The following is a 19,457-nucleotide window of genomic DNA, read 5'->3' as shown; positions in this document are numbered from 1 at the left end:
GTTTTATATTATTTAGAGAATCCTAAAGCTACCAAAATACAAAACAATGTGAGGATCAACAATGTCTTTAAAAAAAAAAACAACAACAAAACTGCTGGACTCAGGAGGCACATTCTGCCAACACTGAAGCTGTGCAGAGCGCTGCCCTCACCCGTGGTAAAGCGGTTGCAGAGTGTACTTACTTGGCCATGGCCTCTTTAACACTCTTATTTGCAAGTCCAAGATAATGATCTATCTGTGCCTAAGAAAGAGAATGAAAGCATTACAAAGTTACCACTGCCAAAGAATATCAAACATTACTACATACCAAGCAGTTTGGAAACTAGCTCTCTTAATAAGTCTTATACAATAAGAGTGAACTTTATATTTTGAAGTTGACAGTTAAAAAAATTACCTGGTGTCGTTCATAAATAACAGGAATACTGAAGAGTGAAATCAGAGCTGAAAAAGCAAATACACAAATTTTAATGGCTTCATTCTGTGAGTGAACATAAATTATGAAGCCAAAAGTAATCAAAATAACTAGGCCCAGAGCTCCTAAGGCCTGCATGAATTCTCGCACGCTCCTGCATGGGCAGAGGATGGGAGCACAGCTGAGAAACTATGCCTGACTTCCAATCACATCACATCGAGTCCACAGTATGCGTGTACCCCACTTCTACACAGGAGTGTATCAGCAGGCAAGGTGGGCTGTCACTGTTACTAGAATAGTCTTCAGGGACTAATATCACATTTCAATAAAACAGTATCAGTATCAGCTACTACTTAAAGACCCCACAACCTCAAATTTAGTCTTTTTTCTTACAAAAGGATAGTCTCTACCAAAATTTCTCTAAGTGCTTTTCAATCTTTTTGTAGACTTACCTAAAATCAGCAGTGTCAGACCATTGAACAAGGCACCAACATAAGTAAACACCCACATCAACACTGCAAACTGTAAGCAAAGAAGAGCCCATGATAAGGAAAATTCATGTAAACTCTCCCCCCTCCCCCAAATTATCCATCTCAATGCCAATCTGATCTTGAAAACTGAGTAAAGTCATACAAATATTCACTTAGGCTGCTATCAGCCTTAATTCAGAATCCTAATTAGACTATATTTGGATCTGATTCATTTTCGTTGGAATACATGAGAGAGAACTGTTTTCTTCAAGACCAGAAAACATAGGAAAGGGACACCCCGCCCTCCCTCCAGCTCTAAGTTGCTGCCTAGCTTTTCAATGGGAGGAACAAGGAAGCACCATGAAAAGTAACTACTGACAAACTGAAGATACTTGAGAAAATACACAGATTGAGTAATACAGATGCCAAAATAGCAGACATGTGATAATCAATGGAGCAAGGGTCGCTAAGTTCCAAGATGTTTGAGGACCACAATTAACCTGGGGGATGGGGGAAAGACACATCTCAAACTGCTATGGGAGCACATTCTGCTCCGTCAGCCAATAGCACTTAAGATACGGTGCTGTGGGAGCTCCTTCTACTCCTTCAGGAAATAGCCTTTAAGATACCAGCCCACTTGAGCATGGTCTCTTATATTATAAATACAGCTCTCTTGCTTCCAATTCTCGCTTCCGGCAGCTAGACTCTGTTCCTGTTCCCCATCTGTGCAGAGGACTGTTATCTAGGACAGTGATCTATCTAGATAATTCTGAACTAGTATGGGATTATTCTGTGACGACTTCTGCCTTCATCTGGTGCCCAATGTGGAGCACCAACTTGCTGGGAGAGAGGCCACTTGATGGTTCCTGGCCATCAGGCTAGCTTAGACCCAAAGTAATAACACAGAAACTATATTAATTAAATCACTGCTTGGTCCATTAGCTATAGCTTCTTATTGGCTAGCTCTTATATTAATTTAACCCATTTCTATTAATCTGTATATTGCCACATGGCTGTGGCTTACCAGGTAAAGTTTCCAGCATCCGTCTCCACGGCTCCATGGCTTCTCTCTCCTCCTTCCTTCTCTCTCCCAGCATTCATCCTAGTTTTCCCTGCCTACCTAAGTTCTGCCTTGCTATAGGTCCAAAGCAGTTTCTTTATTCTACCATTATTAAATAAATACCATTATTTATTTAATGGTAATCACAACACACAGAGGGGACTCCCACATCAAACTTTTATACTACTGTCTAATGTAACTGATGTATACATTAATTAATGTAACCGATCACTACTATTCCCTAACTGCCTTTACTTAGAAGAAACACATTTATCCTTCTTGACTCTGTCTTATTCATTACCTCAGCACATAGGCACTGAAGCACAAGAAGGTTTCTAAGTTGCCTAGTATTCAACTAACTACAGTAATACAGGTTTCACTATTTCCTCCAGGGGCCAGAAATTATAATAAACTAAACTGTACTTTAATAATCTGGTTCATTTGACATTTAAAAAATAAAACAGCAAAAGAAGAAGTCTGTAAAGGCTCTGTTTCTAAAACATAATTTCATTTTGAGAACTATTACACATACACACACAGACACATACACACACACACTTTACTCATGAATGATAAGATTGTAAATTTTTCTTTCATTTCTAAAACTTGTGACATAACAGCTCACTGACATGTACCATATAGATCGCTTACATGCTCAAAGCAGTTCTTCAAGACAAGCACAAAGCTAGTCTAAATTGTATTCAACATTTATGATCAGCATTTTTGGTAACCACAAAGAAAGGTGGGTACCTTCAGGACATATTGCTGTATTAACACATTAATAATAAGATAGGAAGAACATATCCTTAACTCTGTCTTTAGCTTACACTTAATAATAGTACAAACTGAGCATGCCCTGAGACATTCACACACTTCCCTCCTGCAGGTAATAAATCCCTCTCTATTATGTCCTAAAGAAGAAATCCCCTGCATTGCTATATTCTCTAACGCAAAGCTTTTGGCTGTGTCCGACAACTGTTGTGCCACTTTTTGAGACAACAAACATACTGCCATGATAGCACCATCTATGATGACTTAAAAAAATTTATGTGCATGAGTGTTTTGCTCACATGTATACCTGGTGCCCATGGAGTAGGTATCAGATCCCCTGTAACTATATTATAGACAGTTGTTAGCTGCCAAGGGATGCTGGAAATTGAACTTGGGTCCTCTGCAAGTGCTCTTAACCATTTCCTATTGTGATTGTTTATGTATATGTAACAACAGTATTGACAGAGCAGAGCTCCCCATTAACTAAAGCAGGACATGGCAACTTTCCACAGAACCACATGGTAAGCATTTTAGGGTTTATGGGCCTCAGAGGCTCTTCATCGCGTACTGTTTTTTGCTTGCTGTTTTTCAACTTTTAAAAATGGACACCACCACTCTTGGATCTCAGGCTGTGAAAACGTTTCTGTCAACTGGTTTCCCCAGAAAATGAACAGTCTAGTCTCCACCACTACAGTGGCCGGGGGAAAGAGGGTGAAAGGAAGTCTGTAGTTTCCCCTTTGTTAAAGCAGAAGCAGAACCCCAAGCAGAGGGCCAGCTTCCCTCCATTCTGCTGGGAACGCAGAGACCACACTGAGGCGATTTAGGACAGCAGCTGAGGGCAGGAGTCATAGGCAGAGGATTCTCCAAATAGGACAACTCCACTGCAGAGACAGAGGAGGAAGCTGCTTGTCATGTGTTCAGTGTCCCCCGAGCTCCCGGAGCTGGCAGAACTGATGAAGGAAGGAGCAGCAGCAGCAACCCAAGCACACTTCAGCTTACACATGAGGCTGCAGTGCTCAGGACCATGCCTCGCGCAGAGCAGATTCCAGCATAGGGTGACACTCACTCGGCCTAGGCTTACACCTCTGCACTTTGTTGAGCCTCCATATTGTTGCAAACTGAAAACCACACTGTGTCTCTTTCGTTGCAAGCCCCCAACTCTTCATCTAAAGACTATCTTTTTTTCTATGTACTCACTCAACAAAATACGTCTGAATGCTTACTGTGGGTGGCAAACTCTAATAAGCACACTAACTACTCATTAAAGGATCTTTTGAATACGTACAACCACCATTAATTCTACAAAGAGCAACACTCTAATATCCAAATAAGACATGTCAGGCACTCATAACTCAAACAAGTTTGAAACCCTTCCCACTTTTAGCGGCTGTTGCAGAGCCTGTGGGAGAAGGGTTTGGAGGATGACTCTATCAGCACATCTTTCCCCGTTCAGTTTTATAGCTTCCTCAAACACGTAACTTGTACGCTGGAGAATTTACAGTAGAGTCACAGAGCTGTTCTCATTCATCACTGTAAACAGAGCTGCGGGGAAAGAGTCAACATTCCACATCTTAGGGACTGTTTTAGTGACAGATGCCCCTACCCATGGCAGAACGCAGAGAGCAGTGCATTTTAAGCTAATAACCCCTAACCTGATCAATTACAGTTACTCCATAAGACTAGTCTCTCAACACATAAGGAGAATAGTTCAGGATTCCACACCTCAAGGCCTCTCTCTGCAGGCTACTCTCAGACAAACTTCGCAGCAATATCTTTGATGCCAGGAAACAACACACCCAGGCTAGAGTGACTGCGGCGATTCTCCCCACATACTGCAGCCATCCAAGTATTCTTCCTAATTCTAACAAAGAAATCAAATTTCACAGAAGTTTTAAATGTTATATCCAAAAACAAAAAAAACAGAGTTTCCAGAAAATACATGATCAAGAGTCAGATGCTGGGCTGGAGAAATGGCTCAGCTGTTAAGACCACTGACTGCTATTTCAAATGACCTGGGTTCAACTCCCAGAACCCACATGGCAGCTCACAATAGTTGATAACATAGGATACAACACAATCACACAGACACACATTCAGGAAGAATATCACTGCACATAATAAAAAAATAACGTAGATAAATAAATAATAAAAAGAGGGAAGGAAGCAAAAGATATATATATAAAAGCCAGATGCCGTAAGAATTAACATTGAGTAAGGAAAAAAAGTTAAGGCAATCATGAAGACATGGGAAGAAAACCATGGGAAATAAAGGCCCTTCATCCCAGGTCTGGCTTGCCTATCAGAAAACTCCAGGTATCACCGAGACTGTTCATTTTCTTTTCAAAGGACATCAAGGATGGGTAAATCACTGCTCAGCCAGGGTCAAAATGATGTAACTTTCAATTTCTAGCACTCCCTAAATAAACCTGCTCACAAAGTCACCACACCACCTGGTTTAAAGAAGAAATTCTGTGACTTCTAACTGTTGGGGACTACATCTCTTCACAGCAGTTCAAAGGCTGAGAGTGGATATTTGAGCCTTGGAAGGTGTGTGTGTACAAAAACACAGGAGGCTGGGCTGTTTCGTTGGCAACCTTTAGAGATGTAACTGTCCCTTGAGAAGCCAGCACATGCTCTCTGACATGCTTTGTTTTTTTTTTTTTGAGCATATTTCTATTCTATTTAAGATTTAAAAATTTATCTGTGTGTGGAAACTCACTCATGTGTAAGTCACATCTGTCTGTGTGCCAGGTGCACGCAGGCGCCCACAGAGGCCAAGAGGCCTGGGATGGACCCTGTGGAGATGCGGTTCCAGTCAGCTGTGACCCACTCAGTATGAGTGCTGGAAGCCATACCCAAGAGGAGCACACTTAACTACTAGTCTCCTCTCTGGCCATGTGGCCTCAATTTTAATAAATTCTACTACATATTGTCTCACCCTGAAAGTTTTTTCTTCATCCAAGTTCCACATCAAGGTTACACCTGGATGGAGACCTCTGAAAAGCAGCCCTCAGCTGTGGCAAGCGCTGGAGGAGAGCAACCACCTGTCGCGCTCTCTACTGACAGCAGCAAGGCTGCAAGAAGCCACGCATGATGAACGTTAAACAGTCACTGGAAGAGGCAGGCCAGTGTCTTGTCTGCCTCTCCTCCGGGAGAATAAGGGAATAAAGTTCAAACAGACCTCACTAGGAGGGCTGCAGAGTTATGACGCTTCATTTTGGGAAGAAGACATATTTAAGGAAAATGGAAGGGCACACAACAGAATTTCAGATACTTTGGGAATTGTGACTATTAAGAAATCTTTTAAAACACTGTAAACTATTTATCCTTTCTAAAATCAATTTAACCCATTTCCTTGAATGACCTTAACTATCTCTACATTTTTCTTCTACTTTTTCTGAAAGCCAAAGAAACATGGCAGGAAACTGTGGAGATGTGTTAGCACAGCAGCAGAAGGGCCTTAATGTTCTTTTGGAACAGTTACTCTTAGAGTCAAGACCCCTGCCCTGGCACAGAGATAAAGTCATATCCTCAAACAGTATAGTTACATACCAGGCAATGTAGCTACTGATGTTTTCACTTACAGCTACAGGTCCACTATCATACAAAGTCATCCTACAGATACATAGAAGAACCCACTGAAAATGCCTTCTCTTAGTCCCTTTTAAGTAACAATTTCTTGGATTTGGTATTTCAAAGGGCAGGAGATGGTGGTGCAGTCTGGCCTCATCTTTACCCGAGAACCTCAGAAGCTTCTGAGTCAGTTACTCAGTGCACACATAGCAAACAACAATAAAGCAAGGTGACGTGAGAGTCAATTACATTTTAAGTTTTAATTACTATGCCTAAGAGACCCATGAAACAAAAATGCCTCTGATCTGCCAGCCCCTTTGTTTAAAAGGAAGCCCTACCACCATCCATATATACCCAAAAAGGTTGGGATGTTGGTATCTCCAGCTAGTGGCTCCACTCCACGTCCTGGTCTCACTCCTCCCACTCCAAACCCCACCCTGAGAAAGGCCGCCAAAAGTCAGTCCTTTCCTGGGGCTCTCGGCTCAAGCTATGTAAGACCAGGTAGTCATATTTGCCCATAAGGCATGACCCAGCCAGGACAAGCTTAATAGAGGCCTGAGTCTCAGTAGTTTACCCTGAGGCAATACCTGGTTCCAAGAAAGACCACAAACTGAGACCACCCAGGCACCACCCAGGAACAGACCTTCCAAAGGAAATTCCTGACGGCCAGTACAACCTTTGTAGACAGGATCACCTGCTAGCACACACCCATCACTTTTCACCAGGCCACTCCTAGACAAATGTCAGCCAATCAGGGTCCTAAACCTTAGAAGTCCATCACCCCATACCCTGCTAATGTAACTTTTATGGTTTTTGCCTTAAAATAATGCCCTCTAGAAGGGCAGGGTGCCTCCTCTTGCCACTGCTACACCAGTTGCTTTGAGAGATCCCTGCTGGTTTGTATTGTGCACAAAATAAACCTTGCTTTTGCATTTTGGTGAGTCAGTCTCCCTAGTGCTCTTCTGGGATTCCCACAGACTGGGCACAAAGTGATCCCTCCCCTGCCTTCCCAGGAGTTGCTTTGCTCTCTTCATTAAACCTGGATTTATAACTCGGTTTGATTTAGTTTATTGCATCAGTGGTGGAGGAACCCAGCAACCAGGGGTCCAATATCTAACATCCTTGCCCAAGGACAAATAATTCCTGAAATGCTGGAGTTTATGGAGACAAAAACTACGTATTTCCACTCCCCTAAACAAGTCTGTTTGACCCATCTGCACTGTGTGCTTGACTTCATGTGTGGGCAGAAGGTATGTGGACAGAAAATACGTCAGGATGGACCCTTGCCCTGACTGGATGTGGACAGGAGGTGTGCAGGCTGTGATACACATCCCTGGCTTACAAGATAGGAACTTTCTATTAAAGCTTCAAAAGTCCTTCAAGGGGTGCTCAAGATGACACCAGCAGGTATGATATACTTTTCTTTTAAACTGGAGGTAGGGACAAACAGGGTTTTATGCTAACGGCATAACTTTCTACATCAGCTATCACCCATTCAGTGTTCCCAGAGAAATTAAATCAGAACTTCAGGGAATTAAAACTCGGGTTCCTCCGCCTTCTCAGATAAAGTTATATAAAATATAACACATCACATGACTCCAGAAGGCAACCAAGTTGGAAAACTCCTTTTAAAACAAGAGCTCTCCCCCAAAGATCTTATAGGGATCAATCACAAAAAGTGAGCTAACCCTTAACTAGGTAGGAACACCACTGTAACAGCACCAGACGACCACACCTCTAACCCCTCTCTCTGGCTCTAGCAGCAGAAACAGAAGCTCAGAGCCAGCCTCGCCTGAGCAGTGCTGCAGCAGTGTAAGACCCCACGCTTGAAATGATTAAGACCTAAAGTGTTTATAGTATTTAGTATCTGAATCAACGGTGACTCGGCCCATATGCTTTAACCAGAAAATGGATTAATCATCATTTTGTGGATAACTGAAATATTGTCTAGGATTAAAAACCTTAAAAAGTTTATTTCAGAGTAGCAAAATGAATGGAACAAACAGACAGGAAGCTAAAGAGAGGAATCTGCAACAACACGAACTATTTCATTAGCCCAAGACAACTACCAAGAGTAAACAGGCACACTTCTGCTGTCAGCTCATCTCAGGTGCTGGCTTCAGAGCCCTGGAATCTGATCACTTCTTTGATGACAGTTGAAATAAACTCTTCCCTCATTGTGGAGGAAAGGGAGAAAAGGAATTTAAAGATAGTGGAAATGGAGAGGGGGTGTTGTCATGTGTTTGCAAGAGTGATTCTTAATTCCTCTCAAAAACTGACAGCTAGCACCTGTGAGTCCATTCCCAGAAGGAAATACTCCACACAGTGATCACTGCTGCTTGACCAAGTTGCAGCATTTTGAGATCACAATCATAACTCTCTACCACCTTTACTCCCATTTTTTCATGATTCTCACTGTGTGTTATGAGTTTCTTATGCCTCTTCCTTTGGGGAATTTTGTGGGGGTTAATTAAGGATGAAAATGTGCATAATGGCAACTGTATACATACTTCTTTGGGAAAACTCTCCACCACCATGAATCCATAAAGCATGATGCGGTGACTCTGCACACAGAAATACCCATTGCACCAAGAACAGAAAAGTTACAGATTTACTGACTGGGCACACCTCACAGTCAGAGAAACAATGGGCCTGAGGCCATAAGGGCAAGAGTTCAGTTAATAAGTACAGAGGAATCAGAATGGTACAGTATAATGGAAAGAGAATAAGCCATCAAGACTCCTTTTGGGAGTGCATGAGGGGAACAGGCCCAGAAGACTAAGACACAAAGGAATGCAATTAGGAAACAGCTACATACATACACGCACGCACACACACACACACACACACACACACACACACACGCACACACGCAGGCACGCACGCAGGCACGCACGCACATTGCATAAATACAGTTCAAGTGCTGCATCAAACCCCTTAAGAAATGAAAATTGCTCTTAAATTGTAGTGTCCAGTCTGGCCTTTGCTGCAAGGTCAGGTGTTTGGTTCTAGGCCCCATTTCCTCAGAGGCTTGAGGAAAGTTATCTCTGGGAGGAGGAACTTCCGCTTCCCCCCCCCCCATTAACTTGTCACGGTCAATGCCAGCCTCTAGGCTCCACAGTCCCTGCTTACAGGCCCCACAACTCCCCTTGCTTTCCCTAGAGACAGCCCAGGCAGAGGACCATTATGGTTGACACCTCCTGACCACAAACGCTGAGACTGCTCAGGAAGAAGTGTCAGCGGGTGCCTGGGGAGTTACTAAACCGTAAAGAACAAGAGGCATCAAGATACTTGCTGAACTCTCAGGCTGATCGCCCCTGAATCACTGAGCCTGCTCTCAATCTTGCTTGTGCAATTACAGAATGTAAAAGGCACAGCCTTTTTTTTCAATAAACTGATCCACCCTCAGACCCTGTCAGTCTCTACCTTCCCTTCACCAACTCCACACCTCCTCTTTGGGACCTGAACCCCACTGAAGTTGGATACCTGGAGGAAATAATTTGCTTTTCCATGGGAACAAAAACTATGATGGGCAAACAGGACCACACATGTAAAGCTAACACACAGAAACTCTCTTCAGAAAGGCAATACTGTCTCTAAAACTGGATCCTCCTACCTCAGACGCCTGAGTGCTACAATATCTATTTATTTATTCGCTTGCTTGTTTGTTTTATACAGGTACTTAGACCATGTGGCCCTGGGTGGCCTAGAACTCTCTAAGTATACCAGGCTAGTCTTTGAACACACAGACTCCCTGCCTCTGCCTCCTGCACAGTGAGATTAGAGTCAACACTCCTGGTCCATAACCACTTGAGTCTTCTTAAGGTTTTATTTTTTAAATCAAGTTCTCTTTTAAGTAAGAAAAAAATGTTACAAAATACCCGGACTAGTGAAGCACTCTTACTTACTCAGTGGAAACAGACAAATGGAATCTGTGCTGCCCATAGACAGTAACAGGCAGAAAGCAAATTCTCACAGAGAACACACAATTCACCGAAGACCCTTCCCTGTAGAGCGTGCAAATGAATGGTGGCGTTTCATATCCACTTCCTTCACAAAAGACATCATGTATTTCTCTTCTGCCTAAGCAGACTGTGAGACCAACCCAGGTTCACTCTGTGTGCTGACAGGATGAAGCATCAGCCATTTTTTATGGAGCCCTAAATGAACTTCTATCTAAAAAAGTCACCAACCCACTTTTCTTGAGCTTTGGGTTTATAAAACCCACACTCAAATTTTTTTCTTCATTTCTCTTTCTAAAAGTGTTTTTCCTTAAGAAGAAAAGTAGCCAATATAGTTCTCATACAAGTCTAAACATAGGACACTTCCTATGATGTCATTACATTGTCATGATCTGAGTAAAGTATAATTTTATATTACTAGCTTTCGGATATTAAATTCTATAAACACCAAAGTGAAAAGTAAAATAAACTTACCTTCAGGGAATCAACTAAATCATCGACTAAGAAGAGGCGCCTGAGTTCTTTTATTGTGCTGTTCACATGGCCAAGAGCAGAATTACTGTATTTCTGAACCAATTCCTCTGAAACAGCAACTTCAGATTCCAAATACGCCCTAAGAAAACAAAGCAGACCATTAACTGCCATTGATCCCCAATGTCAACCAGCCATTACAGTTGTTAACACTCTACAACAATCTACTATAAAGGCTACAGTAAAAACTCCAAGTAAGCTCATTGTGGTGCCTCAGGCTAAAACTGGAGGGTTGCTGCTAGTTCAAGACCAGCCTGGCTACAGAATGAAACCTATCTCAAACAAAATAAACAAAACCCAAATTCCCAAGATAGGTACTTTTTTTAATGGTGTATACTGTCAACTGAAATAGAAATAGAAGCCTGTTTTAGGGCAGACTGACCTGAGTATACTGTCAACTGAAATAGAGATAGAAGCCTGTTTTAAGGCAGACTGACCCAAGTTTAAATGGTAAGTGCTATCCTTTTCTTAGTCATCTAACTTTGCAATCATAATCTCCCAAACCTGTTTCCCATTTAAAGTGGTCGTTATCATGAGGACGCAAACATGAGTTGAACACAGAAAATTACGCTATCTCATTAGGATCTACTATCGAAGATCCTACGCATTTCACTGTCAGAAATGTTAAATACCAGACCATAACACAGCTGCTAAAAGTACAGTGGCAACACCAATAAGACATAACATTTACTCTGTTTTCATGTCCTCAGGTATGCTATAGTGGGTAGAAGGCTTAGATATAAGAAGATAACAATCTGGGAGTGGTCATTATTTCAAAGACGACATTTTACCTAAACTATACTCCTGTCTGAAGCACAACACCCAAACTAATCCTATTTCTCCACATATGTGTCCTGAGATAACCCTGCCTCTGCTCTACCTTTGCAATATGCCCCAAATATGCCTCCTCTTGTTAAGGATCTGTTATTTGCACACTGAAATGGCTCAGGTTTTCAACTCTATAAATTAGATAAGGGTTTTTTAAAATCCCAGCACTCGGGAGGCAGAGGCAGGCGGACCTCTGTGAGTTCGAGACCAGCCTGGTCTACAAAAGCTAGTTCCAGGACAGGCTCCAAAAAAACCACAGAGAAACCCTGTCTCGAAAAACCAAAAAAAAAAATAAATAAATAAATAAAAATAAATAAATAAATAAAAAATAAAATCACTTCCAGTTCAAGCACTATAATATTCTATGGTTCCCGAGAGCCACCTGATCTTGATAACCTTCCCACTGTTCCCTATCTTGAAACTGGAAATGAGTCATGTTAAACATTTTTAAAAGTCATAATGCCCTGGTCAGCATGTTATTTCCCTAAAGCAAAGTTCTCTTATTACCTCTGGTGACAGCTTGTACTATGAACTACCCTCACCTTGGAACCAACCTAACCTTATCAGAGGAGTCTCTAGGACCCCAATGTAACCAACTACTCTTTTAAACCTCAAAGCATTGCTTTCTTCTACTATTATCAACCATATCCAGTTCTGAATACAGACATCATATTTTTCCTACTTAAATAGAAACTATTTGGAATCAAGAATAATTCTTTATTAGTCCTAGTCCAACAGTATAAGACACTGGTATACCACTATTAATAATATCAAGTTAAAACATTCAAAGTTTTCCATCAATTTTTAAGCCAGCAGTAAATTATTTACATAATTTTATATAAGTGTGTGTGGTACATGTGCACATGTGTATGTGGGTACATATGGCAGTCAGGTGTCTGGTGTCTTCCTCAAACCTGAAGCTCACTATTTGCCTAGGCTGGCCAGTAAGCTCTCAAGATCTGTTTGTTTCTGACTCTCAACACTTGGGTCACAAGTATCCACAGCAGGTGGGAGGGGTCAGAACTTGGGCCCAACTGTTCTCACAGCAGTCTTACGCACAAAGACCCCTCTCAACCTCTCAACCCTGTCTATATAATTCTTAGACATGGCGGAGGAAACTTTAAAACTCTGTTGTAAAGTGCTGCGGGCTCTGCTGCATAGAGCGCCCTGCACAGTGCCACTGCGCTCCCTCCACTTATGACTCCACCTGCACCAGTGCGACTGGGCAACCGGAAAACTGCAACAAGCTTAACTGCCATGTCGGCTGAATTTGTAAGACTACAAAATGCCTATATGAGAAAGGTATGTTGAAGGAAAAAGACCAAAGAAAAAAAAACTGTAGTCTTTTTTAAAAAATTTTTAAATGATATATAAAACTAATATTGCAGATAATTTAGAAGTTATGTCTTTATAACACTTTCATACATTTCATTAAAACTACTTTAAAATCTTACGTGTTAATGGTTTGTGGCATATGACTGTCATTTTGAAGCTACAATTTGAAATTACTAAAAACCATGTTTCCCTTCTGCGTGTAATGCCCTAAGAAACTGAGCCAAGTGTAGGCAGGAACATACACTGTTGATGTAATGGAAAAGGGTGTGTAGTATCAGACAGTGTTTAGGGGACCAAGGGAGCACAAAAATGTAAACAGTAAAGACAACAGAACTTTACCTGTCCTGAAGTCCACTATGGTAACCAGTATCTACTAACAAATATTCGTGAGGAGCCCAGTCTTTCTACCATAAGAAATCTCAAAGGCAGATGCTCTTCACAGAGCTTCTTCTATAATTGTCTCTAAGCAGCAGAGAAAGGAGACGCCTAGAATCCTATAGACAGACAGGAGACTGAAGTCTACCGATCCTGTTCACACTATTGTCATTTTTTAGACATCTCACCTGAATGGGTGGCCTTCATCTGATTTCTGGATAGCTTGGATCACACCCTTATATATCCTAAAGCTGATAGTCACAGAGAGCAGGGCCAAGGCAATGTAGGCCGTTACACTCACAATGCTGAACACCGTCAGGGACAGCAGTAGGAATAAGCTGGCACCAAACACCACTCCAGTCTTCTTAATGTCTCTCCAGTAGAGGAGGTCAACAACTACAAAGTCAAAGAAGTCTGAGATTAGAATACTATTAACCATTTGACCTAGTACATTCACATTTGCTCCAATAGAGAACACAGCCTGTCAGGATAATGCTACATTCGTACGTTTTACCTTCTTTCATGCCAGCCGCCCACCTACACGACCAAATCCTTCTGGCCTGGCAGAGGTCACTTGACATCATTTCGAGGCATTTCTTGTTCATACTATCCATGATATTTAAATTACAAGGAAAACAATACTAAAAGGGCTATTGAAATTAAGTTAGATAGAAAATCAAATTTTAAAAAGATGTTGAAAAATTGAAGCTTTAACAGCTGAAAATCTGAGCTTTACAGGTCGACTTTTGGAAATCTCTTTGAAACTCCTACAATGGTATCTCAGCCTGGCACTAACATCAGTTACCTACAGTAAAAGGCAGAGCGGAAACTGCATTCAGACATCTCAAAAGCTCATTTCCTTCAAGAGAAGAAAATGTCATAAACATTGTAGGGGTCAAAAACAAAACAATCTACATATTACAGTATTACATAACATCTGGTATGGAGTCACACAGAGCCAACTTAGCACGTCAGCTTTTGGCCCCTAGAAACAGGGCTACTGCAATACCCACAGGCTGGAAGTCTCAAGAGCAGCTTCTATTCAACCCAAGGAGAACTCAAGTATACCAAAGGGTTCTTTGACAGGCCACAAGACAGTGAACTGAGAAGAACAAAACAAAATACTCCACACAATTTACATAGTAAAGCAAATGTATCTACTCAAGAAGAATTTTTTAATTCTAGCTAATTTTAAGATAAAGGAGGCAATATTTTTAAAAGTCACACTGTAAGGGGCTGCTTTGGTTTTGATCCCCAGGACTCTTAAATACGCATAGTTTCTGTTGTCAGAGGTCCTTTTGTAGGGAAGAATCTGAACGTGAGCTATAAAACACTAAGTATTCTTACAAAGGCCTGAATTCCCCTGAGCGCAGCTGCAGTAGAGCATATGCCTAGCATGTGCAGAGTCCGAGGTGGATCTCCACTCCATATATATCCACAGCCCCTTTTGTGGCTTATTTCCTGACTGTGTCTTTAAGTCTTCTACCTATAATACCTATGTCAGTTCTGATGTATGCAACTTGTTCCTACCAATTCATCTGAGGACTCATCAGACCTTGAAGTCCAATCTGTGTGGTCAAAGTGACACAATGAATTATGTCAGTCAATAAAGAGATCACAGTAATGTCAATGGCTTTCTGGCCTGAGCAAACACTGAAACTCCATCTAGGCTAGGCATGACCGCGCAGTTCTATAACCTGGGAGGCAGAGGCACGGCTGCTCAAGTTTGAGGCACGTGCCAGGCCAGCCAGGTATGCGTAACAAGACCATGACTGGAAAACAGACAACCTAGAGAAACGAACAGGAAGCCTGCAAAGGAGAAATGCACTTTTAAGGCTCTTTTTGGGTCTAAAATGCTAAAGTTTATATTTCCTAGGACTACCCTGACTTATGAGACAACGCAACAATGTTTTAAAGTAAATATTACATTGTAACAGAACTCAAGACTGGGACACAGAAGCTGAGAGAAACTTAAAAACACTCTGAAACAGAGCAATCCGGTTGTCATTAAGAAGCCGGGAAACTTAAAAGTGCAGGACTTCCCATCTTCCACAAGCTCTAATAATGTCAGCCTCCCCCCATGGGAGTGCCAGGAAGACAGTAACGTTACACAAGCAGCCATGGCAGCACAATTCCTGTGGGGCTGCCCTGTGGCCTATAACAACGTCTTATATAAGACCAGGCTCAAGGCTCTGGAGCTGGGTGACCTAGACTCCAACAGCAGTGCTAAATTACTAGCAATGTAACCCCAGGCAAGTCACTAAGCCCTTCTATGCTTAGAGCTTCACCATTAAACTGTATATAAAAACAGAACTGTCTCGCTGAGATGTGATTCATTAAATGAAAATGAATCACGATTTTCCATCAATAAGAGGATTAGTATAAAACACTCTCTACAGGACTAAGCATAATAAATTAGTGAACTCAGGACTGCCACTTGTTGGGTCACTAGTACCCATGAAATCACCACCTTTATCACCCAGGTATTTAAGTTGTAAAGGCATAAAGAGGAAAAAGAAATGGTCAACGTTTTCATTTCGTTATGAACCTGAACTACAATGCCACACTTAGATGCTTGCTGACAATTCCCCAGAACCCAAGTAAAAGTGGAGAAGAGCACACTTCAAAGTTGACCTCCGACCTCCACACACACATGCCCAAATATATATACACAATAATACTTTTAAAGATAATGCCAACAGAGAATAGAACTATCAGTAGATTTCTTTCATTTAATATCAAATCATTTTACACTCGTATAAAAATTCTTTTATAAAAAGGGTTTTCAAAGTGCTCAAAGGCATTTATTTATTAATCTTTAGTATCACTAATGGTGAGATGGTGAAATAAATGCTGGTATGGTCACTATACTTCATGATTAAGAACATACAATGACTGTTAATACTGGACATGTGTGTAACAAGCAGAGAATATTCAAAGAGGCTTAATGATTAGGTAAGATTTATAATTATTCTGTGTTCTGTATTAATGAACATAGGAGGAAGAAAAGGCCAAGGCCAGGGCTCCAGAGACCCACCTCCTAGAAGTAGGTTTGCACTAGTACTAGGTTCACTTCAGATGAGACCCCAACCTCTGTGGACCTAGACTTCCAATCTCTTTTCCCTTCAGAAGCTAACATGATTCATATTTCGCACAAAGTAATACATCAGTCCTACACTCAAATTCCCAGTAGTGGACCCTAATCAATAAACTTTTACTACTCACACTAGCCTGTGCCTATGCAACTTTAAAATATCCACTCTTCTTCTAAGATTTAGGTTTCAGTGGGTAGGGGGCTTAAATGGTTTAAACTCAATCTTCCCAGAAACACTTTATTATGTGCCAATCAAACTTCATAGAAAAATTAAGTATATAATCTTATTATGTTTCAAGCAATTATAAACTATGTAATTTTAATTATAAGAACAAAAAACATCTAAAAAGTTTTTTTACATTTTAGAAGTGGCAGGTCATGGATATAATGAGACTTTCTAATTTTAAAGTGCTCTGCATGGTACCAAACTGAAAGGCCATACATTCAAGTTCTTCAAATGTTGCACATCTGCACACTTGATCAAAGAGCAGGTCATGGGCAAAGAATCACTGCATGCAAAGTGAATCACAAAGGCCAAGAACACATACAGGAAATTAAAAAGAGAAGGGACACTGTCCAGTTAGGGTGCCTACTGCTATGGTGAAACACCATGACCAACCAAAGCAAACTGGGAAGGAACGACAAGAGCTCACACAGGGTAGGACCCTGGAGGCAGGAGCTGATGGAGGCCATGGAGGGTGCTGCTTACTGACTTGCTCCTCCTCCTCCTCATGGCACGAAAGCTTATTGTAATACATTTGACAAGTGCTTCTCCAAGCAGAAAACTATGGTTAGGGTTTTAAGCATTCACCTTCTGTGTGCTTGTGAATGAACTGAGCATGTACACAACACAGCACATGTGTGGAAGTCGGGATGGTGTACAGCAGTGGCTCTTTCTACCACATGGGTTCATGACGGAATTCAGGACGCCAGCACCCTACACTCACTGAGCCACCTCCCTGGCCCACGGGGTTTCTGAAAGTGCCCTTTGATTAAACTAGTGTACCTCTAAGGAGACACTGGTCTTTAAAGAAAGTGAGACGTCTACAATGGCACTTGAAACAGAGTATTAAAGGAATCCCGAGGACAAGGTCAGCCCGAACTACACAGTAAATTTGAGACTAGTTTGGGCGACATACAGCAAGACCCTGTCTCAAAACAAACACACCAAACAAAAACATACCTAACCATAAAGTCTGAAAAAAAAATCACTAAGTAGTATTTTTACTTTTTTACTATTGGGATTACAGATAAGTCTTAGCTGCTTCTTTACACATTTCTGTGCTATTCGAAATTGTCACAATCACCAAATACTCCCTTGATCCCTATTCTACTTGAAAACAAAATCCAGTGACATGAGTGCTATCTTCCCAGCGGGCACTGATTGCTGGTAAGCGCAGACCCTAGTCCAGTCCCCGCAGACACAGAAGGCAGGCACCGGGCATGCACTGGTAACCCTACTGCCAGGAACGCAGTGATAGGCAGAGCCAGAACAATCTTGGAAAACAAAAATGCAGTTTATATGGCTCATATTTCTCCACTACAAAATTCCCTACAAAGCTTTTTAATGAGAGGAAGGTTAACTAGAAGCAGGTTGGAGCTATGCAGCTAAGACTGTCTCAAGGAAGAAAAAAAAAACCATCATCTAGACCCTACAGTCATGTAAGCAGTTACACAAGAACATAAGTGAAATAAAATTCATAAATCAACTCCTGTATTTGTGGCCAAGTGACTAAGCTACTGGGTCAACTGGGTGTCTAACTGCAGAAAAATGCCACTGGATTTCCCTACTTTATATCACATTAAAATGCTAATTTATGGGGTGGAAAGATAGCTCTATAGGTAAAGGCACCTACACCAAACTTGATGAAAGTTTTTATCTCCTGGACCCACATGGTAGAAGGCAAGACCTAACTCGTACAAGGTGTCTTCTGACGTCTCCACATGCACTGTGACATGTACATGTACACACACATACACACACACACACAAGTATGGGGAGAGGGAAGCTTTTAAAAATAACAAGTCTTTTAGAAGAAAAAATAGTGTAAATCTTCAAGATTTTGTATTAGGCACTATTTCTTAAGGTATGACATAAAAAACATAAACAAAAGTTAACAAATGAAACCTCTTAATAATAAAAGCTTTTATGTTTCAAAGGACATAATGAACGAAACAGTCCAGAGAATGGGAGAAAATGCAAACTAAACATCTGATTAAGAGCATGCTGCAGAGCAGAGAGCCCAGGTGTGCTTCCTGCACCACACCATGGCTCACTGCAGTTCGTACTCAGGCTCCAGGGGCCAACTCCTCTCCTGGCCTCTAGGGCACGGGGACATGTGTGGTACATAGACATCCATCAGGCAATACACTCACATGCATAAAGTTTGCACAAAACTTAAGTATCAGATAAAGGACTTGTTTTTACCAGAAACCTTTTAACTCTCACATAAAATGTGAACACCCTTTTTAAAGATCCAAGATGAACTGAACAGCAATTTCCCCTTACAAGTGTGGAAAACATATAAGTCAATCAACTTATAAACAGCTATAATTTAGAAAAATTGAAAACTTTTGATTATTTTAGTATAGTGCTCTTGAAATAAAATTTAAATTTAAAGGAACTCAATTTTTCTTCCACTGGCTCCATGCAAAGTAAGAAGAGCTGCATACATCTGGTAATCTCAGGCTGTCATCTGTCACACTAAAAATAGGGCCAGGCCAGCTGCCGTACATGCAGGAGCCACCTATTCCACTCCGCCTTCAAGTTCACATCCAAGTTAGCCTGAAGTCAGCTTTCTATTTTAAAGCCCTATTTTAAAAGCGTCTTGAGAGGGAGGGAGGGAGGGAGGGAGGGAGAGAGGGAGAGAGGGAGGGAATGGTGACCTCCAAATCACCACAGGCGGCCCACTAATAATTAAAACCATTGATTGACTTATTTACTTTGTTCACCTTTCAATTCAAAAAGGGCCGGGAAGATGACTCAGTGGGTCAAGGCCCCTGGCATGAAGCCAAATGGGAGAGCATTAAACTCAAGGACGTTGTC

General features: G+C 41.5%; 1 protein-coding gene across 3 annotated transcripts in view; it reads right to left on the bottom strand.

Annotated features, from left to right (window-relative positions):
- Positions 1-19,457, bottom strand: part of Rtn4 (reticulon 4) — a 59,212-nt gene that overhangs the window by 965 nt on the left and 38,790 nt on the right. For all 3 annotated transcript variants that reach the window (XM_026785055.1, XM_005359168.1, XM_005359169.2), the window contains 5 exons: positions 13,506-13,713; positions 10,723-10,861; positions 865-934; positions 395-441; positions 183-241 (listed from right to left, as the gene is read on the bottom strand). In XM_026785055.1, the coding sequence (XP_026640856.1) occupies positions 183-241; positions 395-441; positions 865-934; positions 10,723-10,861; positions 13,506-13,713 (523 nt within the window). The remainder of the gene's footprint in view (positions 1-182; positions 242-394; positions 442-864; positions 935-10,722; positions 10,862-13,505; positions 13,714-19,457) is intronic.

Source organism: Microtus ochrogaster, linkage group LG1 (genome assembly GCF_000317375.1).
Source record: "Microtus ochrogaster isolate Prairie Vole_2 linkage group LG1, MicOch1.0, whole genome shotgun sequence".
In the NCBI taxonomy this organism is placed as follows: domain Eukaryota; kingdom Metazoa; phylum Chordata; class Mammalia; order Rodentia; family Cricetidae; genus Microtus; species Microtus ochrogaster.
The sequence above is the reverse complement of the archived record's forward strand: the minus strand, read 5'-3'. Positions and strand labels throughout refer to the sequence as shown.